At 50.8% G+C, this 17,145-nt stretch overlaps 1 protein-coding gene across 4 annotated transcripts in view; it reads left to right on the forward strand.

The window, feature by feature from the left end:
• The window catches only part of PWWP2A (PWWP domain containing 2A), a 42,701-nt gene that overhangs the window by 16,379 nt on the left and 9,177 nt on the right, over positions 1 to 17,145 (forward strand). For 2 of the 4 annotated variants that reach the window (XM_055127759.1, XM_055127760.1), the window contains exon 2: positions 10,126 to 11,090. In XM_055127759.1, the coding sequence (XP_054983734.1) occupies positions 10,126 to 11,090 (965 nt within the window). Of the gene's footprint in view, positions 1 to 10,125; positions 13,085 to 17,145 lie in introns of those variants that run through there. The other 2 variants (XM_055127757.1, XM_055127758.1) reach the window with 2 other exon arrangements.

Consider the following 17,145-nt stretch of genomic DNA (forward strand, 5'->3'; position numbering starts at 1 on the left):
ACCCCAAAACCAGAATTCTGAACTCCCGACCTCATGGAGGTTCAGGAAAGAGCTTTGTGGGCCCGTTTGCTCATCCCTCCTGGTCCCCGAGGCCAACTGAGGGAAGGAGGAGCAGTGACCATAAGGAACTCTTGACGACTCACTCTCCTTCTTTGCTGTCACTTAAATTAGGAAAGAGGGATAGTGAGAATACTTGACTCAGGTCAGAGTGATAGGTAGCACAGCAGGGAGGGCGTTTGCCTTGCACGCGGCCAACCCAGGTTCAATCCCCCCAGCATCCTGTATGGTCCCCCAAGCACCGCCAGGAGTAATTCCTGAGTGCAGAGCCAGGAGTAATCCCTGAGCATCGCTGGGGGTGACCCAAAAAGCAAAAAAAAAAAAAGGAAAAAAAGAGTATTAATAGAGTTGTGCTAATTAGATCAATTAATATGAATGAGTATATATTTAGAATAATGCCTGGCACATAAGTGGTATCCAAGTGTTGACTGTTTCTACTTGAATGAAGCGTAGCGACTTAGTAACTATCAAGGCCCCCTAACATGGGTTGCTTGAGCAGCTGCCACTCAGCCTGAGCCCTGTGGTAGTCTGCAGTTTTGCCATCCCCGTCTTCTAAATAGCTTGGGAGGATTGTCGACGCTTCAGGTCTTACTGTCTAGCGTAAGCTTGTTTTCTTAGTAAGGTAGGATGGGCGCATGTGCTGCCAAGCCCACGAGCTGCTTGCGTCCACGTGACCCAGCACGTGCGGTGCCCGAGCACATGTGTCGCCTGTATCTCCCCTCTGCAGATGTGGACTTTCTTCATGCTTTCCTGTCTAGTGCTGGGGTGTGTGTGGGGCTCTCTCCGCCCTTGGAGAACCTCGGGTTCTACTCTTGAGCACGTGACTCTCCACGGGCTCTTACGTTCTCTCCCTCCTTCCCTTCAAAACCTCCAAATAAAAACCCTAATTAAAAAAAACAATTAATAATAATAAAGTAGGATGCCATTTAGTTTTCACTGGGGAGTGAGGTGACAGAAATTGCAGCAGGATGGGTGGGGATGTCTCTCAGTCTCTCCTTCCTGGTGATTCCTCAGGGCGGGCGACTTGTGAGGAAATTAAGGGCTTTGTCATGAAGAGGAAGTCACAGTCTCACTAGAGACTTGCCGCCTTGGAGCCCTCTGCTTCCACTGCCCTTTCAAGCAGCTGAAAGGGCTGCTTCACTGACTGTTGATAACAACAGATCAAAGTTAGGGGAAGGAATATTTTGGTGCTCTTTTGTACATATTAAATGTGGTCCAGACAAATTTGAGGTTCGAAAAACACTTGAATTAAGTCTTTGAAAACATTTATTTGGACTTTTTTTTCCTTTTTGGTTATGGCCCACACTTGGTGGTACTCAGGGCTTACTTCTGGCTTTGTGCTCAGGGCTTACACTCGCAGGGCTCAGGGGGGCACATGGGGTGCTGGGGACCAAACCCAGGTTGGCTGCATGCGAGGCAAATGCCCGTCTGCTGTGTTGTTGCTCCAGCCCCTATTTAAACCTCTCGAACCTGTTCCTCATCAGGGTTCACTCCTTGGCACTGTGCTCAGGGGTCACTGCTCCAGGCAGTCTCAACCCCAGGTCAGCCGCATGCCCAGCAAGTGCCCTTGCTGCCGCAGTACCTCTCCAATACAGTAACTTTGTTCATTTGTTTTTGCTTTTTGGCTCACACCCGGCGAAGCTCAGGGGTTCCTCCTGGCTCTGCACTCAGGAGTTACTCCTGGCGGTGCTGGGGGACCATGTGGGTTTCTGGGAATCAAACCTGGGTTGGCCACATGCAAGGCAAACGCCCTACCCGCTGTGCTATCGCTCCAGCCCCTCCAGTACAACAATTTTCTCTTTTGAAACTAAAACTAACTTCGTCTCATGCTTCACTTCCATCACCTCTTCTGTCAGATGTTTTACCTTTGTTTTGTTAGTTTTGGGTTTCTGTGTTTCTGGCACTGGGGCTGTCGGGGGGCATCCCTGGCTGTGGTCAGGGCTTACACGGGGCTCTGCACTCGCAACTCACCCTTGGCGGGCTTGGGGGACCACAAGGCATGTTCTGGGGATTGACCCTGGGTCACCCGCGGGTGAGGCCAGTGCCTTCGCAGCTGTCCTATCTCCGGCCCCCGAGTTGATGTTCAGTCACAGCGCCAAGGTGCCCGGCCCTCTGCTGGTGTCCCGAGGTTACGTCTCTGTCCCTTTCCCCCAACGATACGGTGTTGAAAAGCTTTGCTCTGACAGTCGAAGCCTGGCGCCCGGGATCAGCGGGGAGAAAATGAGCATGACGGTGTATGAGCGCGACCCGGTGTAAACAGGAAGGAGAAGAATCTAGGTCAGACGGGTTCGTTCAGGTTGCCGGGAGCTTCGTGATGCTGAGCCTTTGAAAACCAGCTCAGGGCCGGGAAGTGCACTGGGGTGTATATGTGAGTCACTCCTGAGCGCAGAGTGCGGAGCCAGGAGTGACCCTGAGCACTGCCGGGTGTGACCCGAAAAGCTAACAAAACAGTTTCAGAAAGCAGCAGCTCTGTCGCACTGTCGTCCCACTGCTCATTGCTCGAGCGGGCACCAGTAACGTCTCTATTGTGAGACTTGTGACCTCTGTTGGCATATCGAATACGCCACGGGGAGCTTGCAGGGCTCCCCGAGAGGGGCGGAGGAATGCCTGCTTGCAGAAAGCAGTAAGAACTATAAATTTATGTCTGGTTATTTGTATCGAGTAGTTGATGGTGCATGTTTCTGTTGTCCCGTGGTTGCTGATCCTGTCTGTGTTCGGGTTCACGTGCACACTTCCCTCCGCGTCCCTTCCTACGCACCCTTGATGCCCCCCGCCCACGGTGAGCTCGGTTCTGCAGTTCTTAGGTTCTACTGGCTTCGACCATCTGCTGTTTTCAGAGTCCGTTTATTCATATCTCATACGTGTCAGAGGTCGTTCTGTGTCTGTCCCTCTCCAGGCTGACTCCTGCCAGCGTGCTACCCTCCAGCTCCGTTCCTGTAGGGGCAGATGTTTGATTTTCGTCTTTTCTAGTAGCCCCATAGTATCCCATTGATTTTAGTTTATTTTATTTTTGCTTTTTGGGTCACACCCGGCAATGCTCAGGGGTTACTCCTGGTTCTGCACTCAGGAATTACTCTCTGTAGTGCTCAGGGGACCATATGGGATGCCAGGAATCGAACCCAGGTCAGCCGCTTGCAAGGCAAATGCCCTACCGGCTCTGCTATCGCTCCAGCCCAGAGTTTTTAGTTTTCACATAGGTATGCAATGGTCTCTTCAGTGTAGAGGGTTTTTTGTTTGTTTGTTTTGTTTTTGGGTCACACCTGGCGATGCACAGGGGTTACTCCTGGCTCTGCACTCAGGAATTACTCCTGGCGGTGCTCAGGGGACCCTATGGGATGCTGGGAATCGAACCTGGGTCGGCCGCGTGCACGGCAAATGCCCTACTGCTGTGCTATCGCTCCAGCCCCCCAGAGTAGAGTGTTTGGGCCCATTGTGTAGATGCTCAGAGGTAAAATCGCAAAGTTATATGGAAATTCAGGTCTTATATTTTTAAAGCGTTTCCACGTTGTTTCCCAAAACTATTGAACCAGTTTATATTCCCCCCAGCAGTGGATGAGGGTGCTGGACACTTAACTTGGTGCTGTTCGTTTGGGAGGGGTGCTTGGAGAATGGCTATCAACCCCCAGAGGTAGTGCCTATTTAAGTGAGGATTGAAATTTTGAATGATACCTTTGTCTTTTAAAGCTTATAGATAGGTCAATAAAAGCTTTAGTCAAAGCCAAAATGAGTTTAGACATTTAAAATGGAATCCAAATACTAGAAGATATTATACTTCCTGTAATAGTCACATTTTGAATTTTGACTTAGTTTACATCTACGTTAGCTGAGGGTTCTTTCTATAGTTTTTGTCTCTTGCTCTGAGTCTCAGTGTTGCTTCTCAAAATTTTTAGCACAAGGTTAAGAAGTTTGCCTTAGGGGCTGGAGCGGTAGCCCAGAAAGCAAAACAAAACAAAGAAGTTTGCTTTAAACGTTGTAGACCTGGGTTTGGTTCCTGCCACTTGATACAGGGTCCAAGCCCCACCGGAAGTGATCCCAGAGCCCAGAGCCAGGGGTAAGCCTGCTGGGTGCGTGCCCTTAGCACTTGTAGCACCCATTCCTTCTAAGTTATTAAGGAGATAGCTATTTTAAGGAATTACTCCTGGCAGTGTTCCGGACACCATATGGGAAGCCAGGGATTGAACCCGGGTCGGCCATGTTCAAGGCAAACACCCTCCTCACTGTACTATTGCTCCGGCCCCAAATTAGTGGCTTTCCAAGGAATGCGGTCACAGATTGTATTTTGTATGTGGATCCTATGTGCACGTACATCACTGTCATTGTCACGCTGTTGTTCATCGATATGCTCGAGCGGTCTCAGTAACGCCTCCATTCGTCCTAGCCCTGAGATTTTAGAAGCCTCTCTTTACTCGTCCTTCCCAATGGTGCGACATTGGAGGCTCTTTCAGGGTCAGGGGAATGAGACCCAGCATTGTTACTGGTTTTGGCATATGAATACGCCACGGGGAGCTTGCCAGGCTCTGCCGTGTGGGAAGATACTCTCAGTGGCTTGCCAGGTTCTCTGAGAGGGAGAGCTAGACAATAAGAGGTCGCTTCCAGGAGCTTTGTTTTATGGTTTCTGGATCTTGGCCATTGATGGGATTACATGGCACCGGGGGCAGTTTGTGGGTGTGACTGCCTCGCTACTGGAAAATGGGGAGTCTGGGTGGACGAGGCCCAGTCCCAATCCGAGCAAGCTTGGTGATCTCAGCCCTGGGTCCTGCACACCTGGTTCCTCTGCCACAGCCATGCTCAAGGCCACTCTCCACATGCTCAGACGAGCATCACGCATGAAGGAACTGGCAGAGGAAACTTGTAATATCCTAAAGAAATTATATGAATTAACCTAATTGGGGAGGTAACTAAGATATCACTCTCAAGGTGCACATACATGCTTGGAAGAAATATTTTTGTTGTATGTATTTCATATTTTGATTTCTGCTTCTCTCTCACTCCTGGTGGTGCTCGGGGCTTACTCCTGGTTTTGTGCTCAGGGATCCTTTCTAATGGGGCCCAGGGGACCAAATCGGCTTAGGCTGATGCACGGCTAGCTCCCCACCCACCGCACTGCCTTCCCGTCTCTGGACTCTTGGCTTTTTAATTTTATAGTTGTAAACCTTGAAATTGGTTTCATACCCAACAATTTCATTTTTATCAAAAAAATTCTTTGTTTGTTTGTTTTTGGACCATACCCAGCTACGCTCAAGGGTTACTCCTGGCTCTGCCCTGAGTAATTACTCCTGGCTGTGCCCAGGGGACCATGTGGGAAGCTGGAGATTGAACCCAGGCCAGCTGCAAGGCAGGCACCCTTCCCCTGGGCTCTCTTGACCCCTCTCTCTTGTGTGTTTTAGTTTTTAAAATATGTTTTATTTTATTTTTCTTTTTGGGTCACACCCGGCGATGCACAGGGGTTATTCCTGGCTCTGCACTCAGGAATTTCTCCTGGAGGTGCTCAAGGGACCCTATGGGATGCTGGGAATCGAACCCAGGTGGGCTGCATGCAAGGCAAATGCCCTACCCGCTGTTCTATCACTCCAGCCCCTCTATCTTTGTTTTTATTTTTATTTAGGTATTAACTTTATTGGGGGGTTGGGGAAAACATCCTTCACTGCCCTGGGGTAACTCCTGACTCTGTGCTCAGGAATCACTCCTGGAGGTGCTCAGGGGACCATCCAGATGATGCCCGGGATCAACCCCAGGGGGGCCATGAGTAAGGACAGTGCCCCCCCTGCCCTGCTGTACTGTCTCCCCAGCCCATCTTCATGCTTGAATCTGCCGTGATCCCGAATGTCCCGGAGACGGAGTTGGGCCACAGACCCCATGCCTTGGTCCCCTTTTTCTTTTTCTTTAGTTCTGGGGGACACCTGGCAGTGCTCAGAGATAGCTCCCAGCTTTTCTTGGGTGGGTGTCACTCCTGGCGGGCCCACAAGTGACACCCACCTATCTCTCTGGGCCCGCCTTGCCCCCGTAAACTGATTGCCTTTCTGTCCTCAGCGGAAGGTTCTTGTTCCTTAAATTGCCTTCTCTGCCAGTCACACAGCATGCTCGGTTACTCGGGGCTGCTGGTCCCCCATCCTCCGCCAATCCTTTCAGTGATTTCTCTTCATCACGGTACAGCTGAGTGCTTACATTACTAAAAACATTAATGCTTATACTTATATGCCGGCGAGGGAAGAGAATGCAGGGAAAAACAACCAACATTTGAAATTAGTGATTTTCTTAAACTCAGTGAGGCTCAGAGTACCAGATTCCATGGTTTATTTGATACGAATAGCTCTAAAAGGAACGGCTGGGTCATCTCACACTGAAAGTATCATTTTAATATCTCATTGTGAGATTGATGATGGGGGTCCAGAATGGTAGGACAGCAGGTAGGACGCTTACCCTGGCATCTCCTCTGAGGGCGCCTGGAGCCTCTCAAAAGTGGTCCCCAAGGCTGGAGTGACAGTACAGTGGGGAGGGCGTTTGCCTTGCACACGGCCAACCCGAGTTCAATCCCCAGCAACCCATATGGTCCCCTGAGCACCGCCAGGACTAATTCCTGAGTGTGGACTCAGGAGTAACCCCTGAGCATCGTTGGGTGTGCATGTGACCCAAAATGCAAAATAAATAGACTAAGATTTAAAAAAAAAAAGTGTTCCCCAACTGAGCACAGAGCCAGGAGTAAGCCCTGAGTGTGGGGGTGTGGTCCAGAAACAAAACAAAATGATGATGAGTTCCCAGAGTGGGCTCTGAAGGACAGACTAGGTCTGCTGCCACCTGGGGGCTCCCTCCTGTGTATCAGCCCGAGTTTGTCCCCCCCACTCCTGAAAATGCTGCTTTTCAAACCCTTGCAGTTGATAAATATTTGTTATTGGTGGGTTTGTGTGAGCCACTCTGGTAGGTCTCTAGGAAGAATGCTTTGAAGGAATTAGAATCAGATCTCTGGGAGCCCTAAAATCTCTGGGAGCCCCCCCTTTTGGCTTTTGGACCCCACATTGTGCTCTAGGCTTATCCTGCCTCTGTACTCAGGGCCAAATTAAATTCGGGGCTGGGAATCGAATCACGGTGAGCTGAATGCAAGTTCCTTATCTGCCGTATTCCTCGGACTCCTAATCTCTACACTATATCTGTGGGGTCCACATCTGTAGGACTCACTCCTGGTTCTCTACGAAGGGATCACTCTTTGGTGGGCTCAGGGTACCATGTGTAGAGCCAGGAATAGAACCCTGGCTTGGCTGTGTACATGGTTATTGATATGCTCCATTAAAAATAGAAATACGACGGTAAGAGTCTGTATTCCATGTCAATGCTTTGCAGTCTGGATGCACTGGGAATTTGGGGAAAAAATTGCATCTGACTAACAGTCAACAAAAGAACTAGACCAGAGTAAGTAATCTTACATGTAATAAGTATATTGTGAAGCTGAAATATTTACAATGTATTGTGTATATACCTAATTTTTGGACAAGGTTGGGCGGGGGGGGGGGTGGTCGTCCACCAAGCAGTGCTCAGGGGACTTTGGTCCACTCCCAGTGATAATTTTGATTGTTCTCAGGTCACATCCAGCAGAGCTTGGGGGATAGTTCTGGCTCTGGTCAGGAGTGACCTGTGCTCAGGGGACCACATAGCGTGTGACTATATGAAAGGCAAGGACGCCCTGGCGGTGCTGTCTCTCCAGCCATATGTCATGCACTTGCAACAGCCCTTCATTCTTTTTTTTTTTTCTTTTATCTTCCTTTTTTTTGGGGGGGGGGTCACATCCGGCAGTGCACAGGGTGACTCCTGGCTCTGCACTCAGGAGTTACCTGTGGCAGTGCTCAGGGGACCATATGGGATGCTGGGAATTGAACCCGGGTCGGCTGCATGCAAGGCAGACGCCCTACCCGCTGTGCTATTGCTCCAGCCCCCTTTCTTTCTTTCTTTCTTTCTTTCTTTCTTTCTTTCTTTCTTTCTTTCTTTCTTTCTTTCTTTCTTTCTTTCTTTCTTTCTTTCTTTCTTTCTTTCTTTCTTTCTCTTTTTCTTTCTTTCTCCCCCTCCCTCCCTCTCCCTCCCTCCCTCCCTTCCGTGTGTGTTGGGCTACACCAGCAATGCTCAAGGGTGACTCCTGGCTCTGTGCTCAGGGACCACTCCTGACAGTGCTCCAGGGACCGTGTAGGGTGCCAGGGTCTGAACCCCAGTCAGCCGTGTGCAAGGCAAGCTCCAAACTCCCTGTACTATTTCCTTGGCCCTAAAACCCATTGATTTTTGTTTTGTGAAACCTTTGCAAGTTGTTACAAGGTGACACAGGTGTATGCTTGTTGCAGAATGGAGATGAACTCATTACATGTGGGCCAAGTTATTTTCTGTATATGTGGTCTTTTCTACAGCGAATGTAGTATCAGGTGACAGGTGACACACAGTGTGAAGCTGGTTAGTTTTCACCACCCCTGGGGGAGCTCGGGGTTTCTGGCTCTGCACTTAGGGATCGCTCCCGTGGGCTTGAGGGCATACGCAGCTTTGGGGAGTGACCGAGGGTTGGGCACGTGCAAGGCCAGTGTCTTGCCCACTGTGTTGTACCTCTGGCCCCCACTTTTTTTTTTTTTATTTTATTTTATTAAATCACCGTGTGGAAGATTACAATGCTTTCGGGCTTAGGTCTCAGTTATACAATGCTAAAACAACCATCCCTTCACCAGTGCCCATATACCACCACCAAAAAAAAAAAAAAACCCACACAGTACACCTCCCATCCCGCCCCCCCACCCCCTACCTTGTAACTGATAAGTTTCATTTTACATTCTGTTTACTTTGGTTACATTCAATATTTCAACACAAACCTCACTATTGTTGTTAGGAGTACCCCACTAGATTCAGACCTACTGTGAAGACAAATAAGGTCGCGCGGCCACGGTAGCGGCCTCGCTGGCCCCCACTTTGACTCGAGACTGGGAGTGTCTGTTGTGTGTGTTTTGGGTCACACCTGGTGTTCCTCAGGGCCTGCTCCTGGCAGTGCTTGGTGACCACATGTGGTCAGTCTGAGGGATTGAACCCAGTGGAGTGCCTGCAAAGCGATCATCTTGACCCCCGTGTTCTCGTTCTAGCCCCAGAAGCGTCTGTTCTAAATAAGGCCCGTCCTTTTGACATTAAGTAGTCACAGCAGGGCTTCATCAACTTGTGCCACTGGTGAGATTTTTTTTGTGTGTGTTTTGATCCACACCCAGTGGTGGTCCGGGCTTGCTCCTGGCCGTGCATGCAGGGATTCCTCCTGGTGGAGCTTGGCATCTCTGGGGGGTGCCGGGGATTAAGCCTGAGCTGGCAGCGTGGGAGCAAGAGCCCCACCTGCTGTATTCATGCCCCGACCCCAAAGCTGAGAAGTTTTTATGGATCTCAGTCATACAAATAAAACATTTACTGGTAATGTATCATAAAGAAATTAAGTAAACAAGTTTTTTTTTTCTGGGCCATGTCTGAAGGTATGTAGGGACTATGCCCGGCTCAGTGTTTGGGGGTCACCCCTGGTGGTGCTCAGGAGCCCCTGATTGGAATGCCAGATGGGTCGATTCTTACAGGCACGCGATCTGGTGTGTGACACGGTCTTCCCAGCTCTGACTTGGCTTGTGTGTGTGTTGGGCCACTCCTGGGGGTGCTCAGGACGTGACTCCTTTGCTCAGGGAACAGTCCTGGCAGGGCCTGGGGCACCGTAAGGGTGTCTGGGGTCAGACCCATGTAAGCCACATGCGAATCGTGAGCCCTGCCTGCTATACTATCGTGCCAGTCCCTCCTTAAGCAAAGTAAAAAAAGCTTTGAGGTCCCTACCTTGGGTCATGGCCCACAGTGTAAGGAGACGAGAGCTCGGAGCCAGCATCTCAGTAGCTCTTTCACCTGAAATGTGGGGTCAGTAAGAAAGGGAGGGTGGCAGGACTCGGGGTGGTGGGCGGGGCGGTGGGCGACTGTTAGTTGCATTTCGTCTCTAAGATGAGGTTTTCAGGAGAGGGCCTGTGAGTGTCAGGGGTGCCTCAGAAGCTGAGTCACAGACGTTAATGTCTCCTCTTCCTTTCGTTTCTTTCCAAGGTTTGGGCCTCATGGGATCCCGGTGACAGTATTTCCCAAGAGGGAATATAAGGATAAACCCGAAGCCACGCAGCTCCAAAGTCATACATTCCAAGACGGGCCGGAGGTCAAGTGTGAAGCCAATGGTGCTGTTCCCAACGACCCTTCTCCCGTGCCGCCTCCTGAGCCCAGCCTGGCCGCGAGCCCGTGGACTTCCAAGCCGCCGCCGCTCTTCCACGAAGGAGCGCCTTACCCTCCCCCGTTGTTTATCAGGGACACGTACAACCAGTCAATACCTCAGCCGCCGCCGCGGAAAATCAAGCGACCCAAGCGGAAAATGTACAGGGAAGAGCCCACGTCGATCATGAACGCCATCAAGCTCCGGCCGCGCCAGGTCCTCTGCGACAAGTGCAAAAACAGCGTCGTGGCGGAGAAGAAGGAGATCCGGAAGGGGAGCAACACCAGCGACTCTTCCAAGTACGAAGACAAGAAGCGGAGGCACGACGGCGTGACGACCGTCAACAAAAAACTGAAAACGGACCCGAAGGTGGACGGAAAAAACCAAAACGAGAGCCAGAGGAGAAGCGCCGTGGTGAAGGTGGCGAGCATGGCCCAGGGCAGGGGCCGGGTGGTGAAGGTGTCCGCGCAGGCGAACTCGTCCAAGGCCCAGCTGGGCGCGCAAAAGGTGCTGCAGAGCAAGAACATGGACCACGCGAAGGCGCGCGAGGTGTTGAAAATGGCCAAAGAGAAGGCGCAGAAGAAGCAGGGCGAGGCCGCCGCGGCCCGGCCCGCGCACGCCAAGGTCCACTTCACCCGGCGCTACCAGAACCCCAGCTCAGGTGCCCTCCCGCCCCGGGTGCGCTTAAAACCGCAGCGGTACCGCAACGAGGAGAATGACTCTTCCCTGAAGGCGGGCCTGGAGAAGGTGCGGGGCGGCAAGGTGGCCCCCAAGCCCCCGGCCCGCTGCACCTCCACCCGCTCCGCAGGTGAGGCCCCTCCCGAAAGCCAGAGCCCCTCGCCGGGCGCCGGACAGGCCCGCGGGGAGGCGCGGGACGCCGGGGGCGCGCAGGAGGAGCCGCAGGCCGCGGGCAGCCGCGGCGGCAGGAGCCACATCTCGGTGTGCGCGGCCCTAGAGCCGGGGCGCCGCTCCCCCAGCGCTTCGGTGTGTAGCGGCGCTAGCACAGAGGACCCGGGATCCCCCGCCTCCGAGGGTAGCTCCCCGGCGGGCGCGGCCTTTCCTCCGGGCGGCCTGCGGGCGCCGGCCACCGCCGCCCCTCCGCGGGAGGAGAGGAAGCTCAGTGATTCCTTGAAAATGAAAGTCTTTTCCAAAAACGTCTCTAAGTGCGTCACGCCAGATGGCAGGACCATCTGCGTGGGGGACATTGTCTGGGCCAAGATCTATGGTTTCCCCTGGTGGCCCGCCCGGGTGCTGTCCATCACAGTGACCCGCCAGGACAGCGGGCTCCTGGTCCGCCAGGAGGCCCGCATTTCCTGGTTCGGGTCCCCCACGACCTCCTTCCTCGCCCTCTCGCAGCTCTCCCCCTTCCTGGAGAACTTCCAGGCGCGCTTTAATAAGAGGAGAAAGGGCCTGTACCGCAGGGCCATCACAGAGGCGGGCAGGGCTGCCGAGCAGCTGACCCCCGAGGTGCGGGCTCTGCTGACCCAGTTTGAGACCTGACCCTCCCCCTCCCCCTCCCCCCCCCCCCCCACAGTAAGGTAGGCCAGAGCTGCTGCGAGGCTGCGGTGCAGTTAGGAGCGACTTTTGGGAAGTGACTCAGCCAGGGGGTGGCGGGTGGGGGGGCAGGGGGATCGCCCTCATTTGGCTGCTTTTCTTTTCTTTATTATTATTTTTTTTTAAATGACTGACCTCTGATAGCCATTTTCAGACTGAGAAACTTCAGCTGAGCAAGCGTTGGGCCTTTGTCTTCAGGAAGTGAGACGTTAGCAGTATTTCCCAGTTTCGAAGTCTTCAGAAGCATCCCCAGGTGCAGGAGCCATAGCCTCAATGGAAAAGGAATATTTGCAGGGACTCTTCATTGCCATTTGTACCTAAGCGTGTGTGAGTGTCCGCATACACACGGATCACACGGAACCCGTCACTGTGTGACGTTGGTGGATGCTGGGGACTGCAGGAAGGGCTGGTGAGCTGGGGCTATTTCATGACTACTTGGTGTTTTTTTGTTTTTTTATTTAAATTAATGAATACTTAGCCGTTCCATGTGCAGATTGGCGTAAGAGTTTGATACTGAGGTGTTTGACAGATGGAGATTCTTGCTCTTCGTTCTAGACTGGGGAACGTGCCCAGTCTTACTTGGGCTTAACCATGGCCCAAGGCTGGCTCGGTTCGAACCACCACTATCGCCCAGTAAGGGGCGTAACAAAAATCTGTGAACTTTTGGCTCGGGCCTTTTAGGTAGGTGTGTTTTTGGATATGTAAATAGTTGATTGCTGAATTTGGTCAGATTTCTCCTGACTGGCTGTTCCTAAGTTCTTAGGATACGTCCTGGTAAATTACACTTTGTGAATTGTCATGTGTAATTGTTGCATTTTTGGATGTACCTAATTTGATGATTAAAAAAAAATTCCGTTTAAGGTATCTGTTTGCAGGTCAGAAAATGAGAAAATGTAATTGTGTAATGCTATGAAATGTATCAAAACAAAGTTGTAAATAAAATCAACTAAATCCAAATTATTTGTGTGTGTTTCTCAAAAAGCTTTGAAAATTTTTAAGATGGTAGAGAATTACTCTTTGTAATAGTACGTAGAGAAGTGAAAAAAAATCAAAGTTACTACCCTATTTGCCCCATCTGGGAATATTTTATCCTGAGCATTGATGGAAATCAAACTAATAACTGATTAATCAATTACCTTAAAACGAGGCTTGGAGCTTAGAGGTCTGACATGCTTCTTCAATTGAGGCTTTCCTGCCAGTTTTTGCATAGTATGTAGGCTTGAATTTTTTCATTTTTAGTTTTCCTGTTGCATTATGTGCATCCCTGTTTTCCACGTGGGTCACGGCGGTTATCTCTAGCGTGTGGCCTCCGCCGCAGCCGTCTTTGCTTCTGGGGCCAGTAACTGAGCTCTCACTGCATGGCCCCTCTGCCCTAAGAGTTGATACGGTTCACATTTTTAGTGTACTGTTGGTGGATTATATCTCTGACTGCCCTTGGAGGCAGATCTTTCAAGATTTGAAAAGACAGCTCTCATGCTTTTTATAGGAACCTTTGGAATTTGCTGTACTACCAGTTTGACACGTGAGAAGCCAGAGAAACTTTGTGGCTAATACAACTTTTTAGTTATTATGGATTGGATAAAGAAAAGATCAATGGAATGGAAAAAAAATCTGTCTTACGGGCAGTGACAGTTATAGAACTTGCATGATGTGTGCCCTGATTTCCATACATGCAAGTAAGAATTTACTTCTGGGGAATTAAGTCAATGCTTTTTGATTGTAAGAACACACATTTGAAAAAAAAAATCGTTGTTTCATTTGAATATATTCTGTCCTGCAAACAGAAACCACCCCCCTGTTTAAGAATTCTTGGATTCTAACAGGTTGGAAGTAGTTCAGTGTGGTTGAAGGGTTTTAGACTCTGAGTGTTTGTTTCAGTTAGTAAAGTCGTTTTTAAAAGATTAGAAAGATTTCAGCATGCAGCACCAAGTTAACCTAAAATATGATTTCTCAGGGATGGTGCGTGATTCAGGTGAGTTTGGTAAACGCGCTCGTGCTTAAGTTTGATAAACACACCATGGGAAAAAGAATCCTGACTGTTGAGTACAAAAGGAATCGCAGACTTCAGTATCCCAGTCCTGCCTTTAAGGAGAAGGTTGAAACAATCAGAAATGTTTGCAACGCAGCTTTGGTTAGGCCTGTTGATCCCGGCACTTGTATTTTCAGATTGTTCCAGCCGTGCCCAGCACAGGGTCTGTCTGTGTGGGGACTCCCGGCTCAGTGCTTGGGGATTACGCATCAAACCCAGACTCTCTCCTTGCAAGGCAAGTGCTAGACCATTGGGCTACATCCCTCGCCCCCTCCTTGTCTTTTTTTTTTTTTTTTTTTTGCATAGTCACACCCGGTGATGCACGGGGGTTATTCCTGGCTCTGCACTCAGGAATTAACTCCTGGCAGTGCTCAGGGGACTATGTGGGATGCTGGGAATCGAACCCGGGTTGACCCCGTGCAAGGCAAATGCCCTCCCCGCTGTGCTATTGGCCCAGCCCCGCCCCTCCTCCTTGTTTTGAACTGGCCATTGTCCAAGGTTTGAATAGGGTAACACGTTTTTTTTCTTTCTTTCTTTCTTTTTTTTTTTTTTGTCTTTTTGGGTCACACCTGGCTGTGCACAGGGGTTACTCCTGGCTCTGCACTCAGTAATTACTCCTGGCAGTGCTGGGGGACCATATGGGATGCTGGGAATCGAACCCGGATCAGCCGCGTACATGGTAAATGCCCGACCCGCTGTGCTATCGCTCCAGCCCCCGAATAGGGTAACACGTTTTTTTTTTTTTTTTTGGTTTTTGGGTCACACCCGGCGATGCACAGGGTTTACTCCTGGCTCTTCACTCAGGAATTACCCCTGGCGGTGCTCAGGGGACCATATGGGATGCTGGGATTAGAACCGGGGTTGGCCGCGTGCAAGGCAAACGCCCTACCCGCTGTGCTATCGCTCCAGCCCCCGAATAGGGTAACACGTTTTAAAGAAATTTCTATCATCTTAAATGCTTCCAAGTGTGAAGAAGCTTTTCCAAAAAAGCTGCCTATTAATATTTTACTCACATAAAAAATACCGTGAGCAGTTAAGTTTGTCCAGTTTCTACTGCAGGTGGGGGGAAGAGCTGAATTGGGTGATGGTAGCCCTTTTTTCCCTTGTCTGTTTCTATTTAAAAATAATAAAAGGTGGAGCTCAGTGTGGAGATAACCAAATGGATATCCCCCCCCTCCCGCCCCCTGCAGAGAGAAAACCACAGTTAAGAGCTGCTTCCCTGACAGAAGCAGCTAATAGCAAAGGTTAGCAAGGGAGAAGAGTGACAGGAGGTGAAAAGATGTCTTTGTTTCTAGAAGTTCTTAGACACCTAAAGCGTCAGAATCCTCGCGCCTAGCTGGCCCTTAGTTAGGGACCTCTGCTTCACTCCTGAGCAGTCCTGACCCCAGAGACCTTATGCGCGGGGAAAGTGAGATACAGAATTTACGGGTCTGGAGGCCGAGTGGACTTGTCTCATGGTGTTTGCTCCTGTGTGATGGCGGCTGAGTGGGGGTCTCGGGAGAGCACACGGGGAGGTGCTCAGGGGCCGTATGCAGTGCCAGCACCAGGGGCAGCCCCAGGAGACTCCCAGGCGATCTAGGAAAGTTGATGCTGCTCTGATTTAGGGTCACCTTGGGTGTGGACCCAGCGGAGTGTGGCAGAGAGGACTCTCAGGCGGGGCGGGTTCAGGTTGGATTAGGACTGCATAAACTTCGTCCCAAGGCCTCGCCTAGCCCCCTGCGCTTGCCCAGCCTCCATTCTCATGGAGAATCTAGAGATCTTCAGAGTAATAGGCCAGAGGAGCAAAGGATGCCATGCCACTCACGGCCAGGAATGCTTGTAACTAGTAGGTCTGCGATTCTAAGTTAGGGACCCAAGGGTGTCGCCTCCCCTCTGAGCAGGCCATGCGTATGCTGCTGGCCGTGGTCTGTCCCCGGCACACACCTGCCTTGACAGCACATCTCGAGTTGGGAACTGGAGATAAGGACTCTGTCTGTGTAGATCTAAAATGGGATGGCTCCTGTTTTAACTGGTTTTTGTTTTGTTTTGTTTTGTTTTGGTGGTTTGTGCCCTGTTGGTTCACTTTTTGTTAGTATGGAGAACAGGCTCCCAGACTCTCGAGGAAAAGTTGACAGTGCTCTGATTTAGGGTGATGCTTGGGTGAGGGCCCCCTCCCCACCCCAGGTGAATTAATTGGTGTTTTTGTGCATGCCTCTGTGTGTGTGTGTGTGTGTGTGTGACGTTGGGTTTTAGAGTATATGTTTGGTTAGACCCGAGCAGAAATTAATTGGTTGTGGGGAGATGAAAAGGAAAAGAGGAAAACCTAAGCAGAAAGTTACCAGGATTTATAGACGTGCTGGATTTTCTATTTTTCCACAGTAACTTGGAAGGCTGGGCTGGAGCGATAGCACAGCGGTTGGGCGTTCATCTTTCATGCGGCCGACCTGAGTTCGATTCCTCCACCCCTCTCGGAGAGCCCGGCAAGCTACCGAGAGTATCAAGCCCGCACGGCAGAGCCTGGCAAGCTACCCGTGGCGTATTGGATATGCCAAAAACGGTGACAATAAGTCTCTCAATGAGAGACGTTACTGGTGCCCCCTCGAACAAATCGATGAGCAACGGGATGACAGTGACAGTGACAGTAACTTGGGAGGCTAATACTGCTGAATTTATAGATGACCCGCTGTTGTACTTCTGTAAAATACTTTTGTGAAGCTCTACTGTGGGAAACAGGCTTGTTGAAAAATATCTGACCTTGGGGCTGGAGATGAGACGGTATAAAAAGCCACAGTGATTATGCAGATCAGATTTTAGAAGTTTAAAAAACTAACCCTCCGTGCGCACAGAGATTTCTACGCAGAGCCAGGAATAAACCCTGACCTCCGCCAGGTGGGGCCCAAAAGCCAAAACCAAAGCCAGACAAGACCCCAAACCCAAGAACCTGTTGGGTATATATGAGGGGTATATATGAGCTGGCTGGAAGCCCCAGCACCCTGGGGGGTGGCCCCCAAGTAGTAACCAGGCTCTCCCTGGGGGTATGGCTCGGTGAGGCGGAGCCCAGGCCCTGTGTGTACATGACCTGGGTTCAGAGTTCAGGCCTTTACGGTGTGGGGGCCCCATATATATATATATATACCATTATTTGGTATATCCCCAAATAACCAACAGGGGCCTGACGGGAGAGGGCTCTGGCCCTGCAGCTGGTCCCCCCAGCACCTCCCCCGTGTGGGCCAAAGCCGAACCAGCCCTGAAGCTCCCGGAAGGAATAGACTGAACCAAGCATTTGGCTTGCAGGGGCGGG

Source organism: Sorex araneus, chromosome 2, assembly GCF_027595985.1.
Source record: "Sorex araneus isolate mSorAra2 chromosome 2, mSorAra2.pri, whole genome shotgun sequence".
In the NCBI taxonomy this organism is placed as follows: Eukaryota; Metazoa; Chordata; class Mammalia; order Eulipotyphla; family Soricidae; genus Sorex; species Sorex araneus.